A 27,954-nucleotide genomic window follows, 5' to 3' on the forward strand; every position below is an offset into this window, starting at 1 on the left:
TTTCCACAGAAAAAGCTGAAAATCCTTTTATCTGTCCTATCTTTTGTTCTTGAATTCTGTCATAAATTTGAACCACCATTTTTTAAAGTAAATTAATCCTTTTTATCCCAAATGAATCACATATGCTGCTTTCTGTGTATCTGGAATGGTAAATACCTGTAATTTTACTCTAGCATCAAATCTATTAATTAACTGAAATTTAATAACAGCATGGCATTCAGATGAGGCCATGTATTTTTACTTCATTTCCTGAGAGGCCTCAGTGGCAGTATATATGGAGATAAGTCCTATAAGGAAAGACAGCTCCCTGATTAATTGCTAATTCACTAGTGACCATACTCTTAATTTCTTGCAAAAGTAAACTAATAGAATAGGCCCAATTTACTTTAGGGGAAAACAGAAAAAGTAAGATGAGCCTTCCTGGATGTTCACAGCAGGGATGTTTACAGAGGTTATAATACGTTAAGAATGATATAAGGTCCCCTAGAAACATTGTTAATGAAAGTGGGATTTGCACAAGCTGGCAGCTGTAGCAGGCACACAGTTTTTTCCTCTGGGAATCTGGGTGCTCTAGATCTGTCCTGCCAGCTTTGCAGAGACATGGTGGTAAGTAGTGCTTTGTAACCCATGAGCTGACATTAACTCACCAGACTAAAGCAGCCAGAGCTGACAGAAGTCTGCAGCTCCTTTAAGTTGAAAATTATCAATTTTTAATTACCTTGCACAGCAGTGTCTTGCAATTGTGTTTTTATTCTTCAGAGAGGCAGCTTCTGTTAACTCTCCAAACACCAAAACCTGACACAAACAACAGAATGAATTTGCTATCTCTCAAAACACAAGACCCGTGAATCTCTTGGGGCTGCCTGGTTTCACTTCCCATGGCTGTTTGTCGTATATTTGATTACAAATCATTCTTATGGATGGAGTGGTTATTTATGTTGCCTGTTGCCAGTCAAATTCCTCCCAAAGGGCTTGGTACACGTAGAGGATAGGAGGAGCATCAGCAGCATTACAGATTGCAGCAAACACGTCTCATGCAAAAGGCAGGAAAGCAGAAAGCAGAAAACTTTAGAGGAGGGAAAGAGGAAATACAGTGATTGAGAGAAACGTATGCTGTTTGAGGAAGAAAAGACATAAACTGACAATCAAGTACATCAGGTGTTACACAAGCAACATGTCTCGGCCAGTGGGAAGAAAGCAGGAGAACTACAAAATAGTAAGACATTTTTGTAATGTGCAATTAAAATTGTGCATGGATAAAGAATAAGCTATTCTTGTATTGATGTGTTTTATACAGTCATATTTCTGAATAGCCTGAAAGTACTGAAAGGATGGATACGAGTCTGCCAGTATGAGAACAGAGGAGCTGGTAGCATTTATGGCTACAGTGGGACCCCCATGTGAGCTACTAACAAACTGATAGCTATCAAGCAGTGACTTAAAAAAGCCTGTCCATAGGACTTGGAGTCTGTTTGACTCTAAGCAGTAATACTGAGATTTGGTCTAGGGGCCTTCATATCTCTCCAGCTGCCTTGCCTTGTAACATGAAATGATTTTCAGACAGTCCTGCCCTCAACATGAATCCTTGTGGCCAAACCTCTGTTTTTGTTTTGGAGAAAAGAAGCTGCACCAGCCATATCTTGACCCCATGAACAGTTAGAGTAAGAGATGGTTCACCTGGGACTGCAGCACATCTGGTACTTGCTGTGTGCCTCCTGCACAGCAGACCACGTCTTCTTTTGGAGGTTACGTTGCAGGAGCAGGGGTCCTTCTTCATCCTTCTAATGTTGCATTTTTTCTATGCACAGGGAGAGCACCATCACAGAATCTCAACATCTGGCTTTAAGGCCAAAATCTGACTCCTGGGGAAATAATGGTAAAACTATAACCGTTGTCTTTGAATGTTGGCTTTGACCATTGATCACATAGCACAGAATTCTGTCAAGTAGGAGTAATATAGACCAAAACTTACTTCTTTTTCTTCACTTCGTGTTAATATTCTTGTAAAGCTCCAGCTGTTGTTTTAGATGTACTGCCCAAGAGGCCTTCTTAAACTGCCTGGTCACAAAAAGCAGTATTTTGTGCCATTAAATATAACAGTTATTCTCTTTCTTGTTCTCTGGCAGTGGTGTGTCTAAATATGAAAAATTCTGATAACAAATTTCCTCAGAACCTCTATCTGTGGTTGAAAATTTCTGTTTAGGAATATTTTACCACAAGTCCAAACAACTGAAGTACCATAATGTGGAAATAAGGCCACGGTGGTTTAAAAAAACACAATAATAATATTGTGTCGTGAAGTGAATATGTTTGCATCTAAAAGTATAATTATGACACACATACATGTATACATACATATAACAAACTGAAGAGAGAGGAAGTTGCTAATAAGAAAAAGACAATGTGTCAATTTCTGAAAAGGGGGCAGAGGTCTCCACTGAAAAAGAAATAGAAGAATATAATATAATTAGAGTTATAATTAAAGTTAAGATACATAAGTTTATGGATTGCAAGCGTGGCTGATAAATACAATTATGTTGATATAGTGTGCTTCAGTTTCTCTAAATTGTCTTATTACAACACAGACTTTTTGCTGAGACTAGAACAATACAGAACCTGTATGACATCCATTTACTCCATTAAAAACTTGTTAACGAGAATTTGGCAGTGTGCAATATTATTGTAAACAGCAGTTATCACCAAGGTGAGTTTAGGAAATGTTCCCGTACTACTTAAGATTTTGAACAGTGACTTGTTAAAATAGGAACATTGATTAAACTCCAAGCTTTCGGTGCAATGGGAGCAGGAAGAGGTTTTTCCACCAAGCTGTTCTTCCTTTCCTCGTGTGATTTGTTCTGTTGTTTTCATTGGCATTCACTGCTATTTTTCCACAGGCTATAAACAAAAAGCACCTCTAGTCTGCCCACATGCCACAGGCCTGTAGCACTTCCTGTAATTAACTCCTGCCCAAGAAGTTTAGTGAGAGGCAACCCACCCTCTCCCCTAAAGACCAGCTGCTACTCCTGCTAAATACATTCAATTCTGCTGTGCCATAGAGGTGATCTGTAAGAAAACTTTCCTCTAGGTTGGTGCACAGCTAATGATCCCAGACTAGTGCTAGGATACGTGCAGCGATACGCCTTTGACCTCTTCAGTTGCTCCCCTCGCTCCTTGGGCAGGCGGCTGTAATCATCACCCATCCCCTTCATCTTGCTCATGCAGTGGAGCCATGCCAACCATGTCTTCAGTATTAAGATACAGAACTAATGTCCCAGTGAGATTGTGCAGGCATTTGGAGAGCTAGTATTGGTAGTGATTCAAGTTACTTGTAAAGTCTGATAAAGAAGGGGAAACATCAATGGGACTGATTCTTTTCTATTCTGGTTCTTGTTATTCTTGTCCTGAATCATAGTATTTTTTCATTGTTCTGAGATAAATGTTTTGTCTACTTTTTATTTTTTTGAGAAAGCAGCTGATGATCTGAATCAAATAAGCCATACCTTTGTCAAGGAACTGGAATTTCAGTGTATATACTGTTGTTCTTATTGTAAAAAGAGTGGTAGCTTATTGCCTGTATTATTCTTCCTGCAACTCAATGCATGTCGTTAATCTTGGATGGCATTTGACAGCATTTATCAATCCAGCATATATATGTGCGGTTATAGGATGCAAGAATGCACCCGATGAAGTAGCTGTATCCCAATAAATGCTATTTCTGACAAGGAAGATCGTTCTACAGAGATTCAAATGATGATCGAGTCAGGTTCTGTCACACTTGAATTGTGGATTACACTGATTACACATCCATGAACAAAAGTTTATTAATGTAAATGTTATTTTTGCTTTCTTTTAATACAGTAGCAGCTCAAAAGCATGGATTCTAGTTTGATTCTAGTTTGCTTCATTTTCAATTTTCACCTTTTCTGGCAGAGCAGAGAACTTTTTGTACTCACGTATGGGGCTTTGGTAGCCCAGCTGTGCAAGGACTATGAAAAAGATGAAGATGTCAACATCTGTTTAGATAGAATGTAAGTACTGCTTTAAATGTTTAACTCTATGGATAATGCTATTTGTCTACCTGTACGTTACCTTTTGGCTCTATGTCTGTTATCTTATGAGTTCCAGCACTCTGTCTAGGATTACAGCGATCATGGGGATAAGGTTCAATATTCTGTCAACAGAAATAACACTAATTTGTGGATTAAGATCAACAATTAGCTTTTGAATTCTCAGAAGAAAACTGTCAGGATTGTTTTGATAGCTTACACTTGTTCCTTGTTGATCCTTTGTTATGCTAGTAATATATAAACTTCAAAATTTAATCTCCTATATCCATGTATTCAATTTCAATTTCCATGTTAACTTTCCTTTTCCATTTCTCCATAGCCATGTTATTTCAAACTAAGACAAGCTTTTTGTTTCTCAGGGGTATTTTTCTAGTTAACAGGCATTTCTGTGTTCAGTGTCGATATGGCCTTCCTGTGGCTCCCCCTCGTCTAACTACACCGTGGTTTTGTGACTTGGACAGCTAAGAAGTAGTCACAATTCAAGGCTGTAGGGATTTGGCTTAGGTGACTGAGTCGATAGGCAGCCTCCTTTTGTAGTCAGTCGCGTGCTCCAAGGGTATAATTCAGGTGTCTGACTTGGGCACCCTGAATTGTCTCCCCTGTGGGGTGGCTGTCTTCCCCCCTCCCTGGGTTAGGGGCAGACAGGCCTCTTGCCTTTAAAAGACCATGCAGCAGTGAGTGGAATAGCACAAATGGTCAATGAGGAACTGATTTTTACACGGATAACCCTTTGGAAAATGAAGATCCTATGTTCATAAGATCCTGTCATCCTGACTGAGATTCCTAGGCATTATCACAGTAAAAATAATCATATCACAGAAAATCAGCAAGAAAAAACTTTTGAACTGATTAGCAAGAAGATATACTAAGATCTTCAGCAGAAAAGGAAGGCTTGTGTTTTCACGCAAAATGGACATGCAGAATAGATTTACAACAATCACAGGGGACAGAATACCTTCCTATACTTTCCTATTAATCTGAAAGTTTGCAAACAAGCTATATAGCCTGATAACTATTGATGGAAGTGAGTAAAAAAAATCATTGATCGGAAAAAAGAAAAGTAATTTATTCACAAACTAAGAAGGGGTGACATCCCTCAGATACTTATTTTCTATTAATCTCTCTTTCAGTGCTGATGAAAATCATACATTTCAAAAACACACAGGCTTCTTTATGATGCTGTGGTAGAAATTACGAAAGGGTGGGTTTGGAAGATGTGGAGACATATTTTGCTCCTTTTGTTTTTATTATTATAGCTGTTTCTATAAAATCTTCTTCATTTTGTCTTGATAAAGACTTGATAAAATAATTACAGGTTTCATTAAAGCAATATGGCCATCTTTACTTCTATGAAGATGAAAACAGCCCAGCTTGTGGAAGAAACCTTATAGATTAACAGACCTGTGACAGTTGGAGACAGTATTCTTAGCTCTCTGCTATTTATATATGTACATATATAATCTGTAGTGAGAAGGGTGTTTTTCACTGCTGCCAAATAGCTGCTTGTCAATTTATTATTTATTTGACTTGGCAAATCTAAGGCATAAAAGTTGAAAAGGTTCTAAGTAGTCTTGTACATCATCAATAAATACCTTGCTAACTGCTGATGACATATTTACTAACACTATTGGTATTGATACTTAGGCAATAAATAAATATTTCATTGTTTTCTGATGCATGACATACAACATCATGCTGCCAAAACCACTTTTTGATCTTGTCATAACATTAGACATCAGATCACTTTTTGGCTTCTTGTCAGAGACATGGTAGAAAAACAGTAAGAAATTCCGTTGAGTTCAGGCTGCTTCACTGAGGGTGTAGGGCCTCTGACAAACAGGCAGAGACTGCCACCATCCACATAAATAGAAAGGAATTCCCTAAAAATATTTCTGGGTTGAGTTCACATTCTTTCATAACATTTGTGTCAATCTCTTTCCCTTTTTCGAAAAATGCTTGGAGGCATAGCTATTTTGCACACTATGTAGTTACTGACCTTTCTTAATATGCGAGAGCTAGGATTAAATTTGTTTTACAAAAAAATCCATTAACTTCCATCCTTTTTTATTTCATTTCTCTGAAATTGTAGTGTTTTAAATCCAAAATGAAGGTGGTGTTGTACTGAAACTATATTACCTACCAACTTTTGAATTATTTCTGCAACTAGTAGATGAAGGGAGAGAACATGTTAGAAAAAAGACAAAGAGGGAATTGTGGAGGAAGAGCATAAAATGAAGTGGAGAGATAAGAGGATAAAGTGAAAGAGATCGGGTGTGAGTCCATTTCCTATGGGTTTTCCTGGCACCTGAACACCGCAATGAGGGTGCCCAGGATTTGCTGAATGCCATACCAGCCCAGAGGTGAATGCTGTGACCTGAAGGGGCAGTTGCTTTGTTCTCCTTGACAGAGACAGTGTGAGATGAACCCTGGGGATCACAGAGGAATGGAGAAAATCCTGTGCTATGTTATCCTATCCTATTTTTAGTAACAAAGCAGTATTAATCAGCTGAATTACTTGTATATTATTCTAATATTTATTCATATATGTAAATATAAAAGTATGTATAGACAATGTGTTTATAAACAACATTCATATCATCATTGCCAGGAGTATCGTGCTTAAAGGGGTATTATTCCTTAAGTGACTACATGAAGATCAATCCCACTGTGCTGCAAAATGTGGTAGAAAGAAGAATCTAGACCAGCAAAATCCTTTATCCTCAAAGCCATTCATTCAGGAACACGTAGCTGTTTTGCCGAGAAAGCGCAAGGGACAGATTAGAGAAATGGTAGGTAGAAAGAAGTTCCCCATTTTGAATGTTAACTTTCTTTGTTTTCTCCTTAGGGGATACGGCATTGGCATAAGGCTGATTGATGATTTTTTAGCTCGTTCAGCTGTGAAAAAGTGCCGCAGTTATTCTGAAACTGCTGACATGATTGCACAGGTAAAAAGATTTACATTCTGTAGAGCTTCATCAGCTTCAGTGGTCTTAGCTTTTTCCTCCTCCTAGATCAGTTTGCTCCAGAATGGTTACCTACGTTTTCTGCTACGTCACGATTTTCTTATCAATAAACGCTCATCTCCACAATCACACCCACGCTTCCATTGGGTGAAATACAGCCTTTTCCCTATCTACAACTTCATATCAACCAGTATCTCACAGTCGATGGACTTGAGAGGAGACATCAGTTTCTACCTCTGTAGCATAATGCTGCGTCAGGCTGGGGAAAAAAATCAACAATCAACAGAACACAAAAAATGCGATGTTTAGTGAGATAAGAATTTTGCAGATGGTCTTGATAAACCCACAGTGGTGAGTTTACCACAAAGGGTTGTCAGAACGACAGAATTGGTTCACATGAGTATTAGTTTTATATCTGAGTTGAGGACAGAGAACACAAAATGGGATACCACCCGTGAGAGGCTGCCAACCCCTGACCTACACTGACCTTAAAGTCAGTTGCTAAGATGAAATTAAAATTATTCTATTCCTAGTAGCCTATGAGGCATTTTGCCATTAGAAGAATTAGAAAGTTTCTTTTTGTTTGCTGCAGCTTACACCGATTTCTTCTACTCTTGCCAGAGAATGCAGCAAACAACAAAAAATAATCCAGTTTTAATCAAACTTCAAATTATATATTCCCTTACTTTTTTTCTTTTTCTAGGAACATAAACCTTAACCATCTCATACAGATCTTAAACTTTGATATTCTTACTCCTGCCACCTGAATCTCCTCAGCATCTCCAGAATTATCTTAGATGGTTTTTAACCTCAAAATGGTAATATTAGGAATAAACTGCAGGGTTTTCTGCAAAAGGAAGGCTCAGTGGTAGCAGAGACGAACTGTAAGAAAGGAAAATGAGAGGAACATTTTCCTCACTACCCACAAATCTAATAATAAAATCAAAAAGATAAAATCAGAGTGGGTACTTTCACCTTCTTTGATGGACATTTCCCTTTTATTGAGTAGTCTTTCACACTACTGTGAGACAAGAAAGATCTAGGAGGAAATTTAGAGGCAATACATGGGTTTCTAAAGATGTAGTTTTGCCCCCAGGGCAAGTCAGATTTCTTGGGGAAGCTCAAAGGGAAATCCATAAGAAGTCCGGCCCCTTTAGACTGCTGAGTATAAGAGGTGGTAGTTCATAGATCCTGAGTTAGCTCACACTTATACCTGCTGAGGTCATGGTGAATGGTCCCTTTTATCCTTTATGATTTTCAGCTCTGAAGTGTTGCCAGTGAAGATATGCTTCGCCTTTCCTAATGGCAAAAATTAACAACACATAAAAAAGAACTGTTTTCTAGATAGTTGTTTGTTTTCAGAGGAGAGATCAGGGCATCAGTTAATTGAATGGAGATTAATTTCCTTTGGCCCATTTTAGGAGAAAAAAATATGCCTGGCATACTTTTTGATTGCTTGAGAATTACCAGCAGCACCAGCTGAATGTGAGCATTATGTTTAACTGCTGACTGCAGAGCTGGGAAACAGCAGGCTTTCTATACAGTGAACTAAGGCACCCGTATATGCTGGTTATACAGGAGAATCTTAGTTCAAAGTGTACGTGGATGTTATCAGCTGATATGTGATCACATTAACTGTGTCAGAAATACCTACGTTACATCTGACTGAAATGAAGGGACAGAAGTTATGTTATCATTCCAAAATGCTTGTCATAGAGGAACTAATGGCTGTCACAGAAATAGAGAAAGGACCTCTTTACATTTGCTGTTGCTGGTAGGGATATAAAGTGCACATGTGCACAACACACACGTACACCATGATCTGCCAGTTTAAAGCAGAAGCAGATGACATTAATAAGAGCCAGACAGATCCCATTATCTCATAAAATAGTGGAAACTAAATTTCTTCCTGACATAAAGTGTATTTTGGAGTCTCAAATCAGGATGATGTATAACAAAGCTCCTCCTTTGGAGGAGCTGAGCCGGGGGTAGAAGATCCATTGGAGACGGTGAGGGCAGCTGAATGAAAACCATGACACAAGCAGCTTTTCTATCACTGTATTAAAATACACTGTCTTGTTAAAAGAATGATAACAGACTGCAAAATCGCAGTTTTGTTCACTTTTATGCTCTTCTTCAGGTGGTATTTGTACTTTATTTTCTCTAGATTTTCATGTATATGCCAGATATCTGGTTTTCTGGGTCTTATTCCTCACAGTTCCCTTATTTACAAGTGCTTTAGTACAGCTGAACCATCATTATTAAGTACAGGGGATCCAACAACAAAATACAGTAAAAAATTAACCATCAAAGTAAGGAAAAAGACACTATTTCTCTGCAGTTATACTTCAAAAGAGACTTACTGAGAGAAATAAAATTACTTGGAAAGATTGAAACAAACTTTAAAGTACACAGTCTCTTGAAAAGACTATTTTTAGCAAACTAAAAGAGTTCTGTAGTAGGAGTATAACCTTTCTCAGGCAAAATGTGACATGGAAAGTGTTTTCACATTTCTTTGGCAAAACATTTCTAAATAGTCTTCAAGCACATTTATCTGAGGCAGGTACTGACAAAACATATGTAAAATGACCCAGCAAGTAACTGCAAATATGCTGTTAAAGTTACCAGTTAAGAATTACACAGCTGTTTACATGTTCTCCTTAACTCTTCAGCAGTAGTGTTCCCAGCCAGGAAAAAGTGCTTAAACTCTTAACTGCAGTAACTCTTCTGAGGTAGAAATCTGTTTGAGGATGAGTGTGCAGAGTAAAACCAGTTAAAAGTTAAAGTAATTAAGGCAGTTAAGCAGTTCGAGTAGTTAGAGCCGAACATCCTGTAAACTTAGCTGTTATCCTGCAGTCCTTTGGAACGCAAAGAAGTCTGTAAGATCAGGCTGTGGGTGTTCCCTGTGGAAATGGAAAGAGATGAAGCAAAGGAAAAAACATAAAATGAGGAGTACAAAGCTAGCTTGCCATATTAAGAAATAAACACTGGAGGAAAGGTGCACCTAAGGCAGTGATTGAGGGCTTAAAAGTTCAACCACTGGTTTGGACTGCAAAGCCTGGGATTTACTGCTAGCTTATACTGGACTGGAGAAGGGCCAACAAGTCTTGATGGTGAGCCAAAGCGAGTCCTTCTGCACTGAGTTCCCATGGCGCTCACTGACTTCTCATGTTGGTGCTGTGACTTTATGTGGTTACAGTTGGGACTGAATGAAAAAAAGATAAAACAGGCCAGGTAGAAGTAGGTAAATTGGGATAAGAAAATGGAAACTAATTGAGAAATGGTATTAAGAACAAAGGTCAGTTGAAGAAGTAATGTCCAAGACTGGATTCAGAATTTGGGTCTGAGTATAACTTGAGGATTACTTTTGAGATGAGGGTGATAATTTTGCACTAAAATCCTACAAAATCAAGTTTTTACTTCAGTTCCTCCTCACAAGATGTTGACATCATTGATCTGATTGAAAGAGATGCAAAAAAACAAACAACTGCTGGTTTTAGATCTAATCCTATAACAATGTGTCTGTGTGTGCTGCAGGTGGGAGCAGCTGGGCCATACCCTCTGGTCCACAGCGAGCTACTGCTGGCTCACAGGCTACATAGCTGTGTTAATACACTGCTGTGCCTAAGGATACATCCCTTGCTGAAAAGCAGTGGCTGGAGAGATGGGCTTTGTTGTGGAAGCTCAGCACCCCATGAATGCAGCAAATATACGTCTCTGCAGCTGCTTGTAGAGAGGCCGTTGGGCCCGCCAGGGCTGGGGTAATCCAACCATGTCACCCCCAAGCCCAGAGTTATAGGACAAGAGATGTGATTCCCTTTCCCATGGGAGGTCCTGACATACAAGGTCCCTATATATTGACATATGACCAGTTTGAAAGTCTGACAGAAGCTGGCAGAATTTAAGAAGCTGGTAAATGTTGCTTCTCAGATCTCAACAGTGAGAGGGAAATGCATACAGCAGATTGCTGTGCTAAGTGGTAGTCAGTAAACTTAAAAATGAAGAGTAAGGAAAAGTTTGTGAGTACATGGAATCAGCAACAGATGGCAAGACCTTTAAAGCATCTTGCTCTTCCCAGACACTGACTGTGGAAAAGTACTAAGAATGAAAAGTATGCTAGCAAAAATGTTATTCTGGCTGCCTTTCCCTTCTAAGCAGATTAATTCTGGTCCTTCATTAATCTTGTTATTATGTCATCTGAAATTATGGTTTCCATTTTTTTTAGCAGCCTGTACTATCACTTACTTTGCAACATTACTTACACATACAATGTTTTGTAATGAAAAGTCCCCAGTAGTGTATAAAGGAACTGATAAGTTAGTGGCCTCCTAAATATTTCAGTAATTCTAGACTGTATTTGAGCACCATCAGAATGTTAATGAATTTTGTTCTTGCAGCTTGATAAAGATGGGACACTGGTTGAGACTTTGAAAAAGGGCAGTGGTAGATTTTTGGTTCTGACTGCATAGATTCCTTGTTTGACATTAAGCAATATATAAACCCATAGAGTTGCAAGTAACATTTTCAAAAGAGATTTTGCATTACATGGGTAGTTTTGATGGTCAGCCTATGTACATGTCTAAATAGATATTCTTTTTTCTTTCATTTCATATAGATAGAAATGAGACAGATTTTTGGATGCAACTTTCAAAACTGCTCATTTGTTTTACTTCCCTGTCTTTTGGAGTCACAAAGAAGAATTGAAAAGACCTATATTTTACCCTCTGAGAAGTTGCATATGGTAGTTCTAAAGGAATTTCTGTCCAGTCATAGCCTGGCTTTAAAAAAAATGTTCATATCTATTCATTGAAGTACTTATCAATGTACTTAAATTATTTTTTTCTGCTGAGACTTGTTTACAATTTTCATTTTATAGCTTTTCAATTTTGCCTTAATTTGGTGCTCCATTGCAAACCAGCTACTGTTTTTGCATAGTTTCCATGCAAGTTCTCTTTTACACAGGAAATTTTAACAATAGAATTTGGGCAGATTTGTCATACCGTAATGCAAAGTACAGCTGAAACTAAATTGAAAGCATATGAGGGCCTAGCACAGTTAACTAGCTTTGCAGTCTGCTGCAAAGTGGTTCAGCTGGGATAAAAAGCTTTGAAACATTTGCTCAAAGACCACAAGTTCTTCAAAACACGCAGAGAAAATTCTAAGCAGACAGTGGAATTAGCTCTTGGATTTTATTTTTAAAAAGAATAATGGTCTGAAAATCCAGATAGATGCTTTTTTCTGCCGAAGAAGCACAGTGAGTAGTGAGAAAGTTGGGTAGAGTACCCTGTTTTGTTGATAAGAGCCTGATTTGAGCAGAGCAAAAATATGATTCTTTGCAGACTCAGAGAGACTGGCAGTAAAATGCTTCATAAAAGCCTGCCCAGTCACCCCAGGGAAAGAAACTTGGCAGAAACTTTGTTCTTCTTTTATACAGTATTTGCACAGACTCTGGACACCCTGTGTGAGAGCCACGTGGTGAATTCCAAGTGAGTGAGGTAAAGCGTAGGGTTCTGAGGTGAAATGCATTTGTCAGAAGCACTGATTGTGCAGTCACCTCACCTGCATTGCCTGCTGGTTCCTCTTGCTCCAGATACTAGCTTTCCTAAGATATTTGACAAAATGAAATTCAGCCTGCTGCAAAAATATTTTCTTTCAGGCCCTCTGTCGTACACTGGCTGCAGACCCAGTACAAACAATATTACGCAGTTCTACAGACTGCACTCAGTGCCCGAAACCCTTAACAAGCCACTCAAAACAGGAGCTTTATACCCATGCAAAGGGAAATTCGCAGTGGGAGAAGATAATACCAAGTACTGTATGGAGGCAAAATATCAGTGATGCATTTTCATTATTGTAGCAAAGCACTAACAACAACTGATGATGTTTCAAAATAGCAGGTTATTTTTTAACAAAAACACAAAAATGCTGAACCATTTGATAATTTCAGGTTCTTGGTACCCTGCACTTTGGCTGTAAGATTTGTCTAAAGAATTACCCGGCATCTCACTGTCAACGGAGGTTGCTGCCCCATGTCACAGGTAGTTGTCTCAGGGACTAGAAGACCAGGGCTGATCACTGTGACCATCTGTGGCATTCTAGGTGCAACAAGAGATGCCTTGAGTGACCACTGGTGCCTCAAAACAGTGCTGTACCTGCAAATGACCTGGAAATGACCTGGAAGTAAAACCTGTGTTTTCTGTGGGCTGTCAGAAAGTCACACACATTTTTGATATTCTATATTATACTTACACCTTTTAAATAGTGTTACTTTATGATAGTCTCTTGATTTACACAGGATGAGGATACTATAGCACCTTTTACACAAGGTATTGTTAAAACCCTCTTGTAGGAGTCATTAGTCATCTCTTTTTGCTGTCAGCTCTTGAGCTGGAGCCAGCGACGTTAGTAGAGCGTGAACCCTAGGTGCCGTGGAGGACTGCAGCCTTTTCACTGATATAGTGAAATAATTTCGTTCCTTCCTTTTGGAGCAAGTTTGTAACTGGGAGGGAACATGATGAAGAAGAAAGAGGCCATTGGGAAAAAATATAGAGATGAAACCAGCTAAAAGCAATCCGTATTAGCAAGATATAAAAAAGCTGAAAATATATTTATCTATGGTATTTCCGTTCTGTCTGCAATGTCCAGCGTTCTCTCTCTTTCCTCATTGATTTCTTTCTGGCCTTCTTCAACTAGCCTGTGAATTGTGCTATAATGCTGTTTGCTACTGCTGAAAGAGTAGATCTGAGAAGCATCTTCCCATGCCTGAAAAGCTGGCAGGGGAATTGGTTCTGGTTCCTTGTTCTCAAAAAAGCACTTCAGGTTTCGCTCGCTCAGCTTGGTGGCATACAGCTGGAAAATCTGCTCCAGTTGTTCCTTTTCCTTCTCTGCATACACCTTCCAGAACTTCAGTTGGAGGTGGCTGACTTTCGACTGGCAGCTGGCACAGCAAGTGGTTAGCAGGGAGAGAAGAGCTGTGGTAACTATCACACACCAGCCTAAAATCTGGGAAAACAAAAGAAATGAGTTTCAGGTTAAAAAGGCCCAAGTGACAATGCTGCTTGAATCAAGAATGTCAGACAGAACAACCACACTTTGTACGGAGGGCCTGCCGCTCCTCTTGGGACCCTGCTGCGAGCATCTCATCCCAGTTTGCATCTGATGCCTGGCATTAGTCTGAATGGAGCTTCCACATGAAAACGAAAGAGAAGCAGAAGAGGTCAGGATTGAGACTTCTCAATAGAGCTCATTTTGATGTCTCTTTCTCAGGAAGGCAAAAGCTGGTTGATTTTTACTCTCAAGAAAAGTTGGTTTATACTAGAGTGTGGTTGCCTCTCCCTTCGGTGTTACAACAAAAGGAACTCGGATAACAATAGCTGAAGAGACACGTCCAGCGCAACGGCAGTTCAGGTTCAGGAACAAATGATCTCGAATCAGACCTCAACTACAGGACTATGTATGAAGAAAAATCTAAGAGGTCTAAATATTCAATCAAAGGTCTAAATGATCAATCAAATAATATTATGGCTAAATAGTACAGAAAACAGAGAGGACCTGAGAGCAGGAGTAGTGTAATTTAGAGAGGATATTGATGAGAGTTTCTTGCAAAGCTATAACCATCTGGCATGTGGTGTATTGGGATTGCTCACTGAATTCTATCACACAAAGGGAAGAGTGCATAGGGAGAATAAAATTTCATAATCACTAGATGGTAAATGGTTTTCTGTCTCCTGAAAGCGTTAAATAAAATTACCCAGCAAAAATTACAATTAAGATACAATTCTGAATTGTGACAGACTACAAAAAGAAAAATTTGTCTCAGATCTATCAACCTTTTAAGCTGAGGCCATTTTTAGATGTGTTGTTTTCAGACTTCTTTTTAATTTAAAAACAAACAAACAAACAACTAGGATTGTTTTATTATTAATTAGCTAAAAAAGAATATAAAAGATAGTCTTAAATTTAAAAAGTTTTCCCCAAATTCTTTTACCAGGAGGTTCACTGAAATCTAAGCTATTCTTGTGAACATTTTTGACTTTGATGAATCAGCCCTTTGTAGTGGAAAATGATTTTTATGCCAAAATGGGTTTAAAATTATCTTCTTGCCCAATCTTGTGAGAATGCTGGGAGAACAGGGCACGAGAGAGAAGAAATAGCATGGGCACTGGCAGGTCTGTGTTGGCACTGGAACAGAGTCCAGTTCATCTACACACTGATGGGAAATAGTTGCAGTATTTTCAGAGAACTTTGTTTCTTCTGAAATATGCTTTTCCGGCATCATTCAACTTATTTTTGTAGCAACTTCAGAGTTTGACAAAATTCTGTTAGGGACATATTAAAGGAAAGAGCTACTTCCAGGATTAGAGCAAGGGCAGAGGGTGGGAAAATGTGCTTGAGGTTGTTATTGTGGGATGTCCTGCTTTAAGGAGAGCAGGGTGCAAACACAATTTTTTCATGCCTAGTGCCACTGGCCTAGCCAATAGTTTTACTCACCTACTCTACTGCAATGTGTAACATTTGCAAAAAAAAAAAAACACAACCTTGTTTTCAAGCAGTGGAACAAATTCCAGTGTGGAACAAATCTTCTAGGTTTCAGAGACTTATATGAACTGGAACTGTTTTCCCATGCTTTAATGGTGATGATAGGGAGAGCTGCAACCTTTCTCATGTGAACTCTTGCACTGATGTTGAAAAAACAACTGCCAATAAAAAGCTATATTTAGCTGAGGGGATATAGAAAGTTTTCTCCGGGAGGTATGTGAAACAGAGAAGCTTGACAAACAATTATTCTTAGGGACTGCTATGGAAGAATAGCTTCGCTTTCTTTTGTTTTTCCAGTGACTTCACACTAACTGGTGATTTCTATGGGTATTTGTAAAACTGCTCTTTTTAGGAGCTTTTCACTTTCTTGCAGCTTGGAGAATGAGCCCATGTAGTCTAATGCTATAAACTGAGTCACTGGTCTTTCACTATTTCCCATACATTCAACTTAAAGTCTTAAGCACTATTTGTATTTCCTTCTAAAACTCTCAAATAAATTGCTTTGTCTGCAGTGCAGGATTTGTCTGCATTCCACTCCTATGTGCACGAGGACTTGAAAATAAAACTGGCTCTTGGGGAGGAAATGGTTCCATATGGATACAATTGTCTGACAAAAACTTGCTGGCTCCACAGAGTGTTTTTCCTTCCTGCTGACAATCATGTCTCCATCATTTTCTGTAGCCATTTTTTTCTTTTTTTTTTTTTTTGATTTTTTGTCTCTGAATCTTTTTACATTACAAGGCAGTGAGAACTGTATCACACAAATATAGTAAAATGTAATACAATCTCAGCCTTGCGTGTTCTGCTTGTTTTATTTTAGTGTTTCTCCCTTCCTCCAAGCAGGACAAAAACATGCTCTCTGGCATCATGAACGTGAGGAATGCAGACAGGAACGTATTATGTAAGCATTCACAAATCTATCACAGATCTTGTTTTCCAGTATTTTTCTACTGTTAGTTATCTAAGATTTCATTACAGTATCATGATGGTATAAAAACAGGAGAGTCGTATGGATTTTTTAATAGGACAGACCCCCTTTAATGGGGTGACATTTGTTAATTCAGCCTCCTAAACAATACAGTATCTTTTTTTCTTTATAGCAATCTTCATTCAGGAAGAAAGCTTTACGTTATCCAGTCTTATTGATCCTGCCATCAGTGAAACCCCCCAGGAAGTACGGCACAGCTCAAACTGAACGAAAAGATGATTGAAAGTATTTTGTAAGGCTGCGTCATGCCAAAACTTTTTTTATCTGAAACCAATGGTTTTATCTTAGCATCTCACATCAGGATCTTCCACAGATAAATCACAGCGGTGGTACAAACCATATAATGCTCTTTATTTATTTTTCTTACCTGGGACTGTGCTTGAAGAGTTCGTTTCAGTTCATCACTCTCTGCAAAGGGCATGGAGCTTTTGTCACAGGCTACCTTGTGCAGTTCTTCAAAGCACTTCGCAGATTTGCTGTGGCAAACTGCATGTAGGTAGACAGGATTTTTCAAGCCACTCATGGCACATTCATAAAAAGTCCCATTGAGCAAAGCCACAGAAAGCCACATCACTGGGGCTACCAGAGCGTTTAAAGTGATTTGTCCAAAGACGTTAAAGAAATGGCAGGTATTCCCTCTGGGGAATATTTTTCTGGGATTCACCCAGCAGCCTGTAAAGAGTTTCCAGGTCTTGCTGTTCAAGAAATATCCAATAACTAGCAAAACAAAAGCTGGGGAGAAGAGAAATACCAAACCGTACCTGAAGTTTTCATTGCTGCAGGGGCATCTGAAAGCAACAAGAGAAAACACACGCTCACCTCCCATTGTCAGCAGCGCCATAAAGCTGTAACCTATAGCAGTTTTCTGGTTCATAAAGAATTTCAGGATTGTTTGGAAACCATCCATGCTTGATACTCACTACAGAGGTAAAAATCAAGACACTTTTATCTTCAGTCGTAGCAGTCTGCAGTGGTGTAGCAGGGGAGAGCTCTCCAGAGGAGGAACAGCCTGCTGCTAGCCTGCCTGCCTGCGCGCTGTCTAGATAACGCCGTGATGTCACTGTCTGGAAAAACATGCTCACAGGGGACCCCTCCACCAGCAGAGCAGATGTTGCACATTTACAGTAACATTCATTGGTAGGACAAGGAAAGCAAGCAATGCTCTGTGTAATCAAATAAGTTTGCAGTCTTGGCAGTCTTATTCTTGGTGCATTGTTGTTTTTTTGTGACTGCAGATGGAGACCAGAGTAAAAACACACACTCTCCAGTTGCAGGAGTTCTTGAACTGTGATTGTCAAAGTTGCTGGCAATGTAGTGAAGGACCTAGTGAATATAGATGCTGATGGTCCCAGGGGAGTGTGACATGACTGAGAGCAGATGAGTGGTAACAGTAAAACCACTTTGTATGGGATTGTGAATGTAGGAGCATCAAAGACAGAATAAGCAGCCTTCTGCTATATTCCCTGGAGTATCCTATAGCTCCAGATTTGCGTCTCTGGCTCAAGCTGATCACAGAAGAAATAAGTTTGATTTTCAGCCTGTCTGTCCCTTCCCCCTGTTGTCCTGGGGTAGAGCTGGTCTGCAGGATGCTACATCCTAAAGTTTGTCCTCTGGTTTGGACACAACAGATTGAAGCAGCAGAGTTTCATCCTTTTGCAGGTTGCTTTCAAGATGTACCTTGGAGTCACTGCAAGTGTGAGCTGCAGTAGCGCCGCAGGGAATGAGTTCTCCTTAATCCTGGACAAAAACCCACTAGTGGACTTTGTGGAGGAGCTGCCAGAAGAACGAGCATCACTTTGCTATTGTAACCTCCTCTGTGGGGTGATCCGAGGTGCCTTGGAAATGGTAAGCAAGTGCACATCTGTTTTTTCCACTCTTTGTTAATATGCAGAGGCACAAGAAAGCAAAACCACTCGCTCAGATAAATGAAGGGAATTTAGTAGGGTTTAATCTCTCTCTCTCAGATTAAATGTCTATATCTAAATAAAAGAGGGCCAGGCTGATCCTGGATTCTGAGGCAAAGAAGGACACAGGTTGGCTCACCTCCACACTGTCCCTGCTTGGCTTTTCAGTGGCTGACTCCAGTGCAAAAGCCAGGTGGGACCGGGGAGCCAGCTAACACATAATGTGGAGAGCCAGGGGAGCACGTAGGATTCCTCCACTGGTCCTTGAGCCTATCTCGTTTTCCTGCATAGGTGCAACCAGTAATAGGCATCCCTGATTCTTTCCAAATGCGTGAAAATAATAGTCTCAGGTTACTGCAGTGCCTGCTGAAAGGAAGAACAGGGCGTGGATGAGTATAATGTGAAAACCAAAGCATCAGAAGTGTATCAGATGGCATTCCGAATTTTGTTCTTAAATTTAAGACTTTTACAAAAGAATAAACAAAAGACATCATTTGAAAGTCATTGAGTTGTACAGCTTCTGCAGCGTTTTCTGGAAGATAACTTTTGGGCTGCTTTATGTTTCCATCAGTATCCAATTTGTCATATATCTTATGTTTCAAGAAGACAAAAGCTGTACAAGTGTTATGTATGTACGTCAGTCTTAGAATTATAGTATCTGATATAAGACTAATTAACAAAAGTATTATATCATAAGTATTAGTACCTGACCAGGAAATTTTGTGATCACAGAATCATCAAGTACACAATTTAGGTTCTCGGGAGAAAGCAAAGCACTGGAATGAAGGGTAATGTATTGTACAAATTCCAGTGTATATGAACTTCCTTTTTATTAACTTAGTTGGGAAATATATTTTAAAACAATCTAGAAATCTGTTTCATATGAAACCTGAGAAAGGGGGTCCCCTTGTGGTAAGAGAGAGAGAAAAAAGTCCTTATACTGGAGGAAGGGGAAAAACTGGGCATTTCTTTGCTTAACTGATCAGACCTGATTCCTTCTAGGTTCACTTAGCAGCAGAAGTTACCTTCCTCCAGGACAGACTGAAGGGCGATGCTGTGACAGAAATAGGAATTACGTTTTTAAGGAAGGCTGAAGACAGAAAGCACAAAAGAAATAAATGAAAGAAATATTGGGAGAAACCCTTGCTGAGGGATATTTTGCGCCTTTTGTTTCTGAAGAAGACATGCAGGGTAAAAATGGCTTCACTAAGCCAGCTGCACCAGTCATATATTTGAATGGTGAAGAGAGCTGGTCAGCAAACAGGAGAGGCAGAGCAGCAGGAATGCTAATTGACATGACACAGATATAGAATCATAGAATAGTTTGGGTTGGAAGGAACCTTTAAAGGTCATCTAGTCCAACCTCCCCAACAATAAGCAGGGATGTCTTCAACTTGATCAGGTTGCTCAGAGCCCCATCCAACCTGTCCTTGAATATTTCCAGGGATGGGTCATCTACCACTTCTCTGGGTAACCTGTTCCAGTATTAGTATAGAAGATCAAAATGGCCTGCCCTTCCTTCTCACATAACCATGCTCTTGATCTCAACTGAAGTTTTATCTCAGTATTTAGTGCACACTACATGCAAAGTAAAATGTTTGGACACCAACTGTTTTCAGCTAAACATGACCACCTTTTCCCATTTTCTTTGTTGGCAATGTTTCAAAGCATGGTTGCTAAGAGGTGCTTTATTTCACTGGCTGTTTGTGGTTAGTAATAGTGAATTCATCTGCTGTGACTGCTGTGTGTAGCGTCTCGCTGCCAGGTGCCTGTTCTGATACCTCCACACCAGACATCCTGCTCCTGCTCCCTTTGAAACCAGAGAGGGATGGGGCTTCACTGATGGCAGGAGCCGGTTCCTTACGGCTTTTTTGGGCCCCAAATGCAGTTTTGCTGGCATGCCTGTTCAGCCTTGTGTATGCAGCAGGCTGCAGCACTCTGATAAACTCAGCAATGCTTGTGTTGCTTCAAGCTATGGGCCTTTTCATGTCAGTCTTCTCTTCAAGGGCACTGATCTTATGACCAAACTGAACAAAGCATAGCATATTGAATGTGTAGTCACTGTGTATCTGTACTCACCTAAAGAAACTTGAATAAAAATTCAAGAGATTGCCACACAAGTGGTTTGCTCGTCGTTGTGTCTGTTCTTACCTGACCTTCATCACCAGCTGTTGAACATCTTCCCCTTGGCAGTGGACTTGTTACCACAATGTGACTGGGAAGCAGAGAAATAGCAGCCTCGCAGAGACCTGAGTTACAGGAAAGGTTTAATTTGTCTGGTGTAATGCAGGATATCTGGGTAAGGGTTAGACCAAACCCCAAGTCCTAGTGCAGTACCCTGCCCACAAAGCCAGCTCACCTTCTTCTCACCAAAGCACTTGTTTGAAAGCGAAATACAAAACCTTAGTTCAGTTCAGTGAAGCCCAGAGTTAACTCTGATTTTATTGCTGTGATTTTTACCCTCATCTCCTATTTTTACCTCAGTCTACCTCTTAACCCTGCTAAGTGAGGGGCACTTGAGGACAGCAAGGTTCATTCCAACCAGATCTGTACAGTCCTCACAATAATCTTTCTCCCTTTGTTTGTCTTAACAGTGTTTTACGGTGGTGGCATAGTGTAATGGAGCTTTAAGAGAACAATTTTGTACAGAACAAAAACTGAGCTATTCATTACCCAGCCTTGGGCTCAGCCCAGCATTCTGTTAACCTGCTACCGGTAACGAGTTATAACATGCAACAATGTGTTACAACCAGTAACAAGTTTCCCTACTTTTTTGTTTGGTTTTGGTTTTGTTTTTGTTTTGGTCAGGGCTGAAAGGTCCTGTGGAATTTCCCTGATTTCACTGCCTGTGCAGGAACCCTCGGTGGGGTTTTTGCTGGTTGTGCCCAGCTGGCTGAGATGGACGTGTGGCAACTTTGGTCACCCACAAAAAGATTCTTTACAAGGCGATGGTCATTTATCCTTTTTCCAGCAACAAAAAGTCTCCTTTTTTTATTATTATCTTGAAAGTGAATAATCTGTTCTGTCCTGTTGTGAGATACAATGCTCTTACTTAAACCTCTGTTGCACTGGACTTGCACACAGGTGTGCGTGCATGCACACACCTATGGTAACATTTTCTGTTGAGCTCTGCACCAGCTAAAAAACATCAGTCGCTACATTGCAGTGACACGTAGTCTGACTCCTCTGTATTCAAGGCCTCTCAAAGAGTTTCTGCCTGCAGGCATTCACTAAGCAAAGTCAGGGCTGGATATCCCAATATTTTTAAAGCAAGGACCATTAGTGTCATCCTGGGGCCTTTGCAGTGTTGTCACACTGGCTTTGGTGTGGCCAAGGCTTCCTCCCCTTCCTTCAATACCAAACATTTGCGGTGATGCTCCAGGTAGGACATCAAAGCTGTTTCTTTAGGTTTCAGTATTTCAGAATAAACAGCCTGAGGAAATCTTTACTTCTACCTGGACACGGTAAGTTTTGAAGGGTAAGTTTCCACTGTGGAAAGGAACATATAGCAGAAATGCCTGAGCCAGTCAAGGCAGCACAGATTTGAGATCAAGGGCAACAAGAGACTGCCAGACTAGACTGGCTGCTAGTTCATACTCATGTCATTTCCCGCCCGTGCATCTGCAGTGATCACTCCTCTCAGCTCAGCTCGGTGCTGGGCAGACGTGCTCAATGCACACTTGTCTTGCTGTTAGTGTTTTTTGTGTTTTCTTCCTACGCTGGATCACCTCATCCGTTGTATCCTAAGGATGGAGCAAGTAAACGTTAGGTAGAAAAATGGTAATTAAACAGTAGAAAAAACAGTGACCCACACTACGTTACCATTAGTTGCTGACACCAGCTACTCCATGCACATAGAGTTTTTTGTTTGTCTTGCTCGGTAGCATATTCATAGAAGTGTTCCTCAGTGTTTCATTTTAGTGTAAGCCCTTGTTTTGAAGGTGTCTAACGGAGCGCTCACAAGCATGCTGAAGCTTCTCTTTGAAATGTCTTTCACTATATATGTAATTACGTGCAGAAGATATAAGTGTTATATAAAGGTGAGGAAAGCTCAAAATTCAAACATGGCTGCATAGCAATATATAAATCTCTGCTTCTATCTTTATACATAGATACAATTTTTTTCTTTCCTCCAAAAGTCACTTTACCCATGAAAAACAGGCTGCCATCATTGCCAGCAAGCGAAGATACATATTGTTGTCCCATTTGGAGCCTTTGGTTGTTAATTTTAACTAGAAGTGCCAGCTTTGTATCTTCCCTGGAAAGCTGAGGCAGCTTTGGTAATGAGACCCTGGCAGTTGTGACCACGAGTGGGAAGTGGCAAAAGCCCACCCAGATGCAGCTGAGAGGATTAACATGAATTCTGAGGGTGTTTTCACTGCAGCTTCTCGCCAGGAAATGAAAAAATGGCTCATTCCTGGAGGCTTTCGGTCTATCCTGAAGTATTTTCTTACATCTCTAAGGTAAAGCCTGGCCCCACTGTGTCAAGGAACAGTTTGGAACTGATTGCAGTGGGGCCAGGACATTGTTTCCTTCCCATTTACAACATTCCAGAGTAGATTTATCTTTCTCTAGATGTCGATGAACAAACAAACTCTTCAATATGAGAGGTAAAATGGGACATTTTTAACTGAACCGTGCTTCCTGGAGGCACAGGTAGCAAATTGGGTACTTGTTACTCTATTATCATGAAGTTTCTTGGAGGGAGAAGAGCACTGAGCAAGTCAGTGCCTGTGACAAAACAAATGCTTTTTAAAATTCTTTTCTACATACAGGATTAAATCTTGTTTTCCCTTTATGCATTGTATTTTCAGTGTGTAACAAGAATGAAGCTTCCAAGCTAGTTATATTCAGCTAGTTAAAACAGGCTCTTCCCTTCCTTCTTCCTTGGAAAATGACTGTAACGAACAACATCACGGGATTCCTCTCTGCCTGAATAGTTCCCAAGTTAGAGTTTACTGCCTAGAAAGAGAAGATTTCTGGGAGGAGTGAAAGGACCAAACAATTGGACTCACCTCTCTAGAATGGTCTGTAGTAAAAACTTTCCAAAGAAAAAATGAACTTTATCGTTCTTCACTCAAAACTGGTATCTTTGTTTCTTATAATTAGATGTTCTTTGATAGGAACATTATTATTTGCTAATATGGATTGCAGATTTATAATGTCCTTAAGTATGTAGCTGTGCTATAAATGTTAATATAAACTTCACCTATACAGCTCTGTTATGCATAAGCCTAACCCCTCAAGATGTGCTAATTTGCACTTAGACTCCATGGATCAAGTTAATAGTGTATTTGGTAGCGACATCCAGGTGTAGCTTAGGTACTGATGTCAGGGACAAACCCCCATATGTAATATATATTAAAAAACCCCATAATAATTACATATTTTTTCAGAAAAAAAATAGAAAAAATAGAAGTGGAATATAAACAGGATGTTTAATGTAGGCGTGTTTTCTTTCCAGCATTCAAATGCCTACTTTTTTCCGTTCGCTTGAGAGTTACAGAAAATGAGCAGTAGGGCTAATTAAGAAGGCCTGCTGCAAAAGGTGATCAAGATCAGGCAGTGGTAGAGAAAATTCACCATAGATGTTGTTAATTTCACTATTATTACCTAAAGCCACTGAGCAGGTAGGGGGAAAATGTCTGTAATATTTTCCTCATCTGTGCAAACTGATAAGCACCTGAAGTTGTTTGATGGACTCCTTTGTTATGCACAGGTAGCTCCAAAATGCTAATGGCTTCCCAGATTTTAAAAGATATGGTCCTTGCCTTGAGAAACTAGTTGACTGAAAGTAAATATTTTAGTCAGCTTGCTCTAAGCTCCACTGGAAGATATATTGTCACGTGGGAGCTAATAAACTAAGCTGAATTTCTCATCAAAACTTCCGTTCCTTTTTGCCTCTCTGATGCTGCCAGGTATGAAGGTTTGGTATTGTCACCCCAGCTGCCAAATGCCCTTCAGGTGTTTGGTAATAAATTGATACAGTACGTGCTGACATCTTTGCGGATGCTTATTATTTTACACATGTGATCCTTCTTAATGAACAACTTATGAAAACTCCCATCATGACCAATGTATTTATTTAAATGTACTTAGGCAAAAGTAATAAAGTGTATTTAAAAAACAAATCTGCTGAGGGTTACAACTGTCAGCTTTTCCATACAATTTGCATAGATTTCAATAAGAGTACAGAATAAAACTCTTCTTATATCAGTAGGTTAAAAGACAGCCAGTGCAGCAAAGGATTTTTTTCATTAAAACCCTGATTCGTTTGTGCTTGCTTCATCCACAAATCCTAAACCAGGGGGGTTCTGATCCCCTTCCCCGAATCTGACGCTGTTGCTTCTGTTTGTGTTAACGTACTTGTGTATCATGCTGTAATATTGCTGTTGCGAACTGAAGGTGTACAAGAATGAAATCTTCCGCCAGTCTTCATTGCTGGGAGTCTGAAACTGTACTGGGTCAGTGGCGTCAAAAAAGCATTTAATATTTATTTCTGCCAGCCTGGTTGCGTGCTCTTTAGCCTTGATCTCAAAGAGCTCCTGTTCCTTCTTTAAGTAAATTTTCCAGAACTTGAGCTGAAGATAGCTCACTGGGGAGGAACAGCGGCTGACACACGTTGAAATCAGTGCCACAGTCATGATGATGGTTATTAGGAGCCATCCTAAGAGCTTGGAAAAGAGATAGATGGGTTAATGGTGGTTTTGCATGGTCATACGTAGGAGTCTGGAACTTAACATTGAAGCAGGCATGAAAACTGTGAGCGAAGACACCCTGGAGCGCCTGTAACAGTCTGCTCACTGTGGAAAGAGAGGATCCCATGCACACAATTCAGCCAGCCTTACAGAGCTTAGAATCACAGAATCATAGAACAGTTTGGGTTGGAAGGGACCTTTAAAGGTCATCTAGTCCAACTTCCCCTGCAATGAGCAGGGACATCTTCAACTAGATCAGGTTGCTCAGAGCCCCGTCCAACCTGACCTTGAATGTTACGAGGGATGGGGCATCTACCACCTCTCTGGGCAACCTGGTCCAGTGTTTCACCACTCTCAGCTTCTGCACCCCTTAATAGGTTCAAGTGTTGAGATTCACAGTCAAACAAGCTGTCCTTGGTTGTTTCAGTTGCCACTTCTTTATTGCAAGGAGACATCAGCTTCCTCTCTATCTGTGACCTCAGCTTCCCCTCAGCTAATACATACTTTTAAAACTTTGAGTTATTTAGAGGGGTAAAAGTGGAAAAAGAGAAGAACTCGCACCATGCCTAAGTTAAATGAGAAGAAAACTAGCCATGGAAAGTCCTAGTCTTTAGGCTGGTTCCCCTCCCAGCTTTGAAAGAGGTTTTGTAAATGGCAGTGCCAAACAGTTGCCATGCAAACATGCAAAACCAGAAAATGGCACTAATATACATTTGCGACATTTCTGTTACTGGGGCTTTTTTGCTAATCATGTACTTTCGGTAATTATGTAGCATGAGACAGAAGGACTGTTTACAGTCCCCAGCAGGCACCACCATACATTGAGGAGCCAGGGTTGAAGCCCATTGGGTGGAGAGAAGAGCAATGAGGCTTTACCTGGGACTGTGCCTGAAGGCTGAGGAATTCACTCGATACATTCTGCGATAACTTCTCGTCACAGGGTACTCTGGCCAGCAGCTTGTGGCACTCTTCTTTATCTTTACACATGAGGTTCTTTATCGGGCTGTTCCCGCTGGCCGCACACTCATAGAAGTTGGCTCTGAGCAGGGCCGCTGCCACCCAGGTGAGGGGGGCCACCGAGGTTTTGGCTGTCACTGACAGCAGCACGAAGCAGTACCGGGTGCAGGTCCCCCAGGAGCTGTAGCCGCAGCACTTCTCCAGAGGGCAGCTACCTGTCAGCAGGTTCCACACCGTGGTGTTCACCATGTAGCCAAGCAAAAAGAGGATGAAGGCAGGCACGATGAGGAAGACGGAGCCGTACAGCATGTTCCCAGCATTGCAGCGACACTTGAACACCACAGACGAGAAGATCTGCTCGCTGGCAGCTGTCAGCAGGGACACGATGCTGTAACCCAGAACGGTCTGGTGGCGGATGCAGAAATCCATCGCCCCGCGTAACTTATCCATTTTCTGCCTCCCCTCTCCACCAGGAGGGTGAAATCTCAGTCAGAAAAGGAAAAGAGAAAGGCAAATGTCCTGAAGCTCTCACAGCTTAAAGAAGCTCGCTGAGCTTTCACTTTCTGTTGGTGGGGATACAGTGAGGCATAGGAACAGCTTTCCTTAGAGGAAACAGAAGAGCAGAGGCTCACTGCACAATGTCAAAGTCAAGTGGAGACCACAATGGAAACCGACCCCAGTAATCAGCATCAAAACAGCAAAGATCCATCTTTTTTTTTCTGTGAAATTAGTTTGTATTTGTCCACCCATGCATTGTAACTAGCAATGGCTTAAACCTCATCATCTTTTTCAGTGAAACTTTTCAGTGAAGCAACAGATTCAACATGTGAATAAAACATGAGAAAACCACCCAGGACTGTGTACAGTTTTTTATCCTGCCGTATTATTAGCAATACAATATGGCTTGTTCTCTTATGGAAGAAAATTCAACTATAGTCGTGTTTATTTTTCAAGCTTGTCAATTAATCTTTTTAAAGCAGTAAGAGCAAATTAGCTGGTGATTGCACATAGCAAATGGTTTCCACTGAAGGTCCAGCTACCAGAGTAGCATTTGCCAGGAACCAGACTTTGGATTCCCTCCTCCATAACAGGTAGTGGCAGCTTTGTAGCCAGAAAAAAGCTACCCCTAAACCAGCAGAAAATAAACAGATGGCATGGAGTGGAAAAGTGACGGAAAAGGCTTGGAAGACTGAGCTGCCTATGTAAACATTTGTTCCCATAGTCCGTAGGCTTCATTCACGCCCTGGGGGAGCTCAACAAGGTTCCTAGCTAAGGTTTGTCTTGTCTAAATGTAGTTGAGATGAACTGGCACTCAGAACTAAGGAAGTCGAAGATTTGTTGCTTGTTCCTAGCCGTGTAGCTGAAGCTTTCTGAGGCCACGTAGGCAGTGCGGTAGTTTGCTGTTGTCACATGCTTGGTGACACCCAGATGTGATGCCAGCTGGAGAGTTGGTGGTCACTGTCATCTTCTCTGCCACAACCACTTGTCCTGGATTTTAAAGTCAGAATCACCTGCCTCTTGCATGACCTGAGAGCTCTCTGACCCCACTGGGTGCATCAGCCGTATGAATTCATCCTGATCGGATTCCAAATGCTGTAATTTGTACTGCACTGATTCTTCCTGGGCGTTATCGTGGCACAGAGGTTAACCATGAAGCCAGAGCCTCACCCCAGGCTCAGGCAAACACAGCCTCCGGCTGGGCCAGCCTGCTTTTGGTACCGGCTACTTGAGGCAAGACAGCAAGGCCTGATGCTGCCCGTGTCACTCCATGCCATACCCAGGGCTGCAGGAGCCACCCGCGGTGGAAACACAACAGCTTGTCAAAACTCTGTGAGAACC

General features: G+C 40.6%; 3 protein-coding genes across 3 annotated transcripts; 1 reads left to right on the forward strand and 2 right to left on the reverse strand.

Annotated features, from left to right (window-relative positions):
• Positions 1 to 1,174: 1,174 nt before the first annotated feature.
• On the forward strand, positions 1,175 to 19,582 carry TRAPPC3L (trafficking protein particle complex subunit 3L; the record flags this gene model as incomplete). The annotated part of the gene is made up of 5 exons (XM_082481112.1): positions 1,175 to 1,216; positions 3,931 to 4,028; positions 6,913 to 7,012; positions 18,216 to 18,401; positions 19,463 to 19,582. The coding sequence occupies 5 exons, from the start codon at positions 1,175 to 1,177 to the stop codon at positions 19,580 to 19,582; spliced, it is 546 nt and encodes a 181-aa protein (XP_082337238.1).
• On the reverse strand, positions 13,453 to 17,463 carry CALHM5 (calcium homeostasis modulator family member 5; the record flags this gene model as incomplete). The annotated part of the gene is made up of 2 exons (XM_082481111.1): positions 13,453 to 14,032; positions 16,924 to 17,463. 2 exons carry the CDS (start codon positions 17,461 to 17,463, stop codon positions 13,643 to 13,645), a joined length of 930 nt encoding a protein of 309 aa, XP_082337237.1. The 3' UTR covers positions 13,453 to 13,642.
• A 5,135-nt stretch (positions 19,583 to 24,717) lies between the features above and the next one.
• On the reverse strand, positions 24,718 to 26,565 carry CALHM6 (calcium homeostasis modulator family member 6; the record flags this gene model as incomplete). Its single annotated transcript, XM_082480494.1, has 2 exons — positions 24,718 to 25,134; positions 26,035 to 26,565. The coding sequence occupies 2 exons, from the start codon at positions 26,563 to 26,565 to the stop codon at positions 24,718 to 24,720; spliced, it is 948 nt and encodes a 315-aa protein (XP_082336620.1).
• Between the last annotated feature and the right edge of the window lie 1,389 nt (positions 26,566 to 27,954).

Source organism: Vanellus vanellus, assembly GCF_965231255.1.
Source record: "Vanellus vanellus genome assembly, chromosome: 3".
NCBI lineage: Eukaryota > Metazoa > Chordata > Aves > Charadriiformes > Charadriidae > Vanellus > Vanellus vanellus.